General features: G+C 33.0%; 1 protein-coding gene across 1 annotated transcript; it reads right to left on the bottom strand.

The window, feature by feature from the left end:
• Positions 1–1,330: 1,330 nt before the first annotated feature.
• Positions 1,331–5,052, bottom strand: LOC122605667 (cucumisin-like). The gene is made up of 10 exons (XM_043778621.1): positions 4,933–5,052; positions 4,680–4,771; positions 4,413–4,504; positions 3,776–4,016; positions 3,160–3,667; positions 2,988–3,085; positions 2,656–2,877; positions 2,417–2,528; positions 2,106–2,319; positions 1,331–1,999 (listed from the first exon to the last, which is right to left on the bottom strand). Exons 1-10 carry the CDS (start codon positions 5,023–5,025, stop codon positions 1,476–1,478), a joined length of 2,196 nt encoding a protein of 731 aa, XP_043634556.1. The 5' UTR covers positions 5,026–5,052; the 3' UTR covers positions 1,331–1,475.
• Positions 5,053–6,000: the final 948 nt, after the last annotated feature.

The raw sequence follows: 6,000 nt of genomic DNA, 5'->3' as shown, positions 1-6,000 counted from the left end.
AATTTTCAATATTTCTGATAATAATCAGTTAAACTTAAATAACTATATCTATGTATAACCTTTTGATTCTTAATAATAATTGTTTAAAATATAATTTATAAAACTTAAATAGGATGTTAACTATTTATAGTTAAAACATAAAATATTGCTAGTTAATTATTTATGATTTGACTTTTCTTATCTATATTAATTTGTAAAAAAAATGAGTTTATCGATTAAGATTTTATAACAATATAATTTCTTTTATTTTTTCTATAATCTATATGATAATCACTGCACAATTAAAAAAAATGAGATATCATTATCATACTCAATGTCGTTAAAATTTAAAAATTTACAGGATATGTGTAACTCGTTCTTATTATATTTTAAACTAGTTATAATACCTGTACGATATACGGTATTTATATAAATTGTATTATAAAGAAATTCGAATATGCTTCATACATGATTCGTGCGTATGAAATAAATTATGATTAAAGTAAATTGATGATCAAAGCTAAATTATAATAAACAGTAATTATAAATATATGTTTAATTAGAGTTTTGAATTTACCTTAAATTTTTAGAACCACATCAAAATCGAAACTTGTAATCATAGTAGATGATGGCAAATAAACTTGTAATTTTGGATCGTAAACTCAAATTTTTGAAGTCTTTAAGTTAACAACTTATTATAACTAATATAAGTAATAGGAGTTGAAGAATTGAGAATGAAAAAAAGAAAAATTATTAATGAGAAAACGATCAATGAAATAAGGTTATAATGTCTTTTGTATTAATAAGCCAAGAGTTAGAGTTTAATTCTAAGTCTAATAAGAAAATTGAATTTATATACAACTAAAAAAAAGCTAATTTAATAAAATAAATAAATTAAAAAGACACGTGTCGATCAAGGATTACGCCACATGTTGTTTCAAGAAAATGTGAATCCTGTTTTAGTTTATTGGTACATAAAGTGTTTGTAAGTAATCTAAGTTTGCACTCGATGTTTTATTTGTCCTTTTCAAAAGAGGAATAAACTTTAAGAAAAAGGAACTTGAAGATTAAGGGAAAATATATTCATACACGTTTGGTTAAAGATTAATTAGATAAGTATCAAATTTATACCACTAAATTTGAAGATATGGTTAATATATATATACACTTGACCATCGCTAACTAAAGAAAGTATAATCACAATAAGATCATATATATGTTTTAAAATCCCAATTGAAGAATCATGATGACTTTGATTACTACGTTAATATTGGCAGTATGTATATAATAAACACTTGAGAATATTTAATTCATAAATGATTTTAATGAAAAAATATGTAACATTGTCAAGATTAATTTGACAATATTATGTCAAATTGTCAAGATTCTGTAAATTGTCAAGATTCTATAAATGAGAAAGAATGACACACAGTTGACCCAATGTCAACCGGGACTAATTATTTGACCGAAAAAAAACAGATGAAATGAAATACATTCTAAGAAGTAGTGAATGCAACAATCGGGCTTGTAACATTGTGAACTCCATCGCTCCAAACCAACGAACCCGAAAGCATATTTGAACCAACTGTTGCACTAACTGTCACTACAAAAGATTGCTTCTCTCCAACAGCATTGAACGCTAGACTATTTGGGTTAATCTTCACTTCGAGCCCTGATGGTGTGTTGACCGTAGCTTGGTAAGTGGACTGTGCTGCACCCACGTTAGTAACCGTCCTGTTAAAGGTCCGTACAATACTTCCCGATTTTGGAGTAGAAAGAGCAAATGAAGGATAGTTTAGGTCCCAAACGGTTGCATTATTGGCTGCAGAGCAAGCACTTGCATCACCCGTGACAATTTTCAAAGTTGTAGCGTTGTAACCTTGGCCGCATAAAAATGACACAAAATCTGCTTCACCAGCGTCATAGACCAAACCAGGGTCAACAGCCTTTAAGGGGTCAATATGGCCCGAACCATATGCAAATTCTGCGTCAGTATTTTTGGTTGAACTCATTGGTGCAGCTGCCACATAGAATATATTAAGCATCATAGTTTTTGAGCCTAATATTGTATTATCTAGTAAAAGTTTTTAGTTTAGCTAAGTCTTAAAAATACTTATAATACATACCTGTAGTCATAAGGGCAGACTTAATGGCAGCAGGGGACCAAGTCGGGTGGAATGATTTAACATAGGCAGCCGCACCCGAGGCATGAGGGCAAGACATGGAAGTTCCAGAAATTATATTGTAAGGGACAACACGGGTGTCTCCTTCATCTCCGGTGACAGTTGTATCCTGAGACCATGCGGCTAGAATATCTACTCCAGGTGCGGTCAAGTCAGGCTACAATAAGATGAAAATGTTAACTTTAGGTTGGTACGGGGCCAGGACATTTTTTCATGTTACATCATATGAATACTGCTGCCCATATAACATGTACCTTGAGAAGGTCTAGTGTGATTAGGCTAGGGCCCCTTGATGAAAAGGAAACGACAACCGGAGCTGTTTTGTCTACAGGTTCTATACTCTTTAGGATGCTTGCACTCGGTGTTCTATATATATATATATAAGACAATCACAATAAATAGGTTAAGACTAGCTACATTTCCATCTATTGATATTTGCAATACACGTACACGTACTACATATATATAATGCATTGCGATTTGAGTTACTTACGTAGTTGAGTTTATGTATGCTAGAACTCCTTTGCCATCTTTGCTGCTCAAATACGTTGTTGGTAAGGGCCAAGAAAAGGCGAAATCTTCATATCCCAAATCACCATCAATCACTACACCACTTGCACCAGATAGTAACGCGTTCTGTGGTCCATCTAAATCCTCGCACACCACGATTTTATTTTTTACTGCAGTCGGGTCCAAGGAATCTTGTTCGCAGTATCTGAAGTGAGTCGCTAATTAATGAATAGTACTTATGACCAACATCACCCCCATCAGGTAAATATCACTAAATATACTTGATTTATGAATTATTACTGTAAGAATTATTACCTAGATTCATCTGATGTAAATCCTTGCTTTGTATTAGGCACTGATGCACCATAAACAATGGGATGAACCGCACCATCAAATGTGTTTATGGCAGGTCCCTATACAAATTTCAATTAGAATAATCATCCGTCACAATATCTCAAAATTTGAAAAGAGTAGTACAATTTCTTACCTCGTAAGTCATATTGTTACCCAACACGATTTGGGTTAAGAATTTCCTGTCAATGCTGCTTGCAGCAACCGACAATGACCAAGGTGAAAGATTAGTAATCGATCCAAGTCCTGGACCGCTGTTTCCAGCGGCATTGGATGTAAGAATCCCATTCTTCATGGAATGAAAAGCTCCAATAGCAATAGAATCCTCAAAATAATCTAAAGGGAAAGAACCGCCAACTGAAAGGGAAATGATATCAACTCCATCAGCAATTGCATCGTCGAAAGCTGCCAAGATATCCGCATCTGAACAACCCCCTGGAAAGCAGATCTTGTACACAGCTATACGTGCTGATGGCACACCCCCTCTAGCGGTCCCGTTAGCTAGACCTAATAAACTAGTGTTAGGCACTGCACGTCCAGCTGCGGTGGATGCAGTGTGTGTGCCATGACCTTCAGTGTCTCTTGCTGATAGCTCATCCTCTGCTCTCGCCTCGCTGTTGTAGTATTTTGCTCCAATGAGTTTACTGAAAACAAGTCGTTATGTACATTAAATACAACGATACTACATTACATATCATCTTTCTGATAGTTAACACAAGTAAGTTATGAACAAATTAATTAAATTTATGTACTTGTTGCATGTGAAATTTTTGGAATCGCATGAACCCTTCCATTTGGCTGGTGGAGGCCCAAATCCGTCATCCTTGAAACTGTCAGATTCGGGCCAGACACCGGTGTCTAACATGCCAACGATGACGTCGCTTTCAAGGGGAGCTCTCTTGACATCTTGAGGGAAGCCCATGAAGTCCCATGATCTTGTTGTTAGCGGTTGCTTGGTTTGACTTGGGAATACTGACACTACACCCTCCATTCCTTCATTCATACATGTAAACACTTATTATAACAATATGTTTGAAATGCAAACAGTTACTATAAAAATATGTTTGTAATTACTCCACTATCATTTGATCGACTTCACAATTTTATAGGTTTTAAGTAAAATAAGTACGAGTGTTAAAAGTAAAAACAAATAAAACAATAGGCTTCTCGTCACTGAAAATCATGATGCACCAATTGCTTCGTGCATCAATTAATTAACCATGATTTAAGGGTCAAGATCGATCTTGTCCTATTTGTTTTATACTAATACTTGTTTTATAATAACCAACCCCTAATTTTATATTTAATACTTATGTATGATGTCATAAGTTCAATGAGTAATTATATGTATGATACGGAGTATTATTTTAAAAGCATATGATCACTAACCAGCTATTCGGTTTCTTTCATGTTCTGTTAGCTTGGCAACAAAGCCGTTAAAGCTCCTCTTGTAGCTCCTAAGTAAGGATTTTGATGCACGACTGCTCAAAGTTTATCCAAGATGTTAGTCACCAACATGCTCGCACATCATTAATAAACATATATAGACAAAGACGAATTATATATGTATATATGCAACCCTACGTAAAAGAAATATATATATATATATAGGCTACATTAATTCATCACAAGAGATAGATATAATTAAACAATTACCTTCCAAGAACTTCTTGTAGCATGTTTGTATGCCGCGACGTCGTAGCGGATAGACTGCCCTTTGGAACGTCACCCATGTACACAATGTATGTCTGCAAAACACATATACATATATATTCAATTCAATGATAAATGGGCAAGCAAAACCAACATAAAACACGATATAGATATTTATATATTGTCTTCTCTAAATTAAATTGTTTTATAAATAATTAGATATATATGTCAAAACTAATTAAAACAAAAGAAATGCCTTGAGCTCATTAGCGTCAGTTGCTAGCGTGTTGCTAAAGAAGAGAGAATATGTGATCGTGAGTAGAAGGAGTGGCCATAATGTAGATGTCATTGCCTTGGATATATATATGTAGTTGGTTTCAAGGAAATATCTGCAGGTTATGCAAAATAGAAGCGAGACTTGCTTATATATATATAGCAAACGTAATTAACCGGCCTCATTGGTTTCTCAAATGTAATCCAATCTTGTTGTAAGTGTCGGACAAAGCCGTCTTTAAGGCGAGTTTGACAATGATGATAAATTTCGAGTTCGCATGTACGTTATTATTTAGCTGTTAAATAAACTTTTAGCTCAAATGTTACAAATATGCCGAACATATATACGAGTATAATTAATTTAGTCAATATACGAGTATATATAAACAGTCACCACCCTCCAATCAACATTGTAAAATAGTTAAGTAAAATTCTCTAAAATCAAACCCATATATGAAATTATTATTTTATACTTGGCCGGCGGCGTTCTCAAAGGAATATGGTCATTTACAATTTTCTTCATTGTTTATCGTCGATCTTATTAAATAAATTGAAATTAATATTATATCTTCTTTTTTTTTTTAACATTAAATTAATATTATATCAAAACGGGAATTACATTGTTTAATTATTAATTGGGTGAGTTTGTAATTAATTACTCGCTCGTATATAATGGATTAAAGTCTATGCACTCTTAATTGTCTAACTAGATTGTAAACTTCAAGACGTACATAATTCCATGATTATAAATATGTAAACTTGGAAGAACTAGATTATTTCTGACTCAAGTCCAAATTTCTTCTCTTAAATTACAAAAGAAATAATTAATAAAACATTATTTATACTTAAATAATTAACAGTGCGAGAATGATTAACTAAAGAATTTTAGTTATATATGGTGTGCATGCAGGGCGATCGATGTCTGTCATATATATTTATAAACAAATGTTCCGTACACTAACTGTACACCACCGTGCGATTTAAAAACTCATATACGGATCGGATCATCCCTTTAATTTCTAGAAAAGATTTGTACAAAAGTAATTATTTT

The sequence above is a fragment of the Erigeron canadensis genome, chromosome 6 (assembly GCF_010389155.1).
Source record: "Erigeron canadensis isolate Cc75 chromosome 6, C_canadensis_v1, whole genome shotgun sequence".
NCBI classification, from domain to species: Eukaryota; Viridiplantae; Streptophyta; class Magnoliopsida; order Asterales; family Asteraceae; genus Erigeron; species Erigeron canadensis.
Note: the sequence above shows the minus strand (reverse complement) of the source record. Positions and strands in the feature narration are given on the sequence as shown.

Bases quoted from the DNA above. Each gene is read 5' to 3' on its own strand.
- LOC122605667 (XM_043778621.1), bottom strand. From the start codon at position 5,025: ATGACATCTACATTATGGCCACTCCTTCTACTCACGATCACATATTCT. The intron at 2,529-2,655 runs GTAAGTAACTCA...ATATATATATAG, and splicing joins GCATACATAAACTCAACTAC to AACACCGAGTGCAAGCATCC. The intron at 2,320-2,416 runs GTACATGTTATA...ATCTTATTGTAG, and splicing joins TCACACTAGACCTTCTCAAG to CCTGACTTGACCGCACCTGG.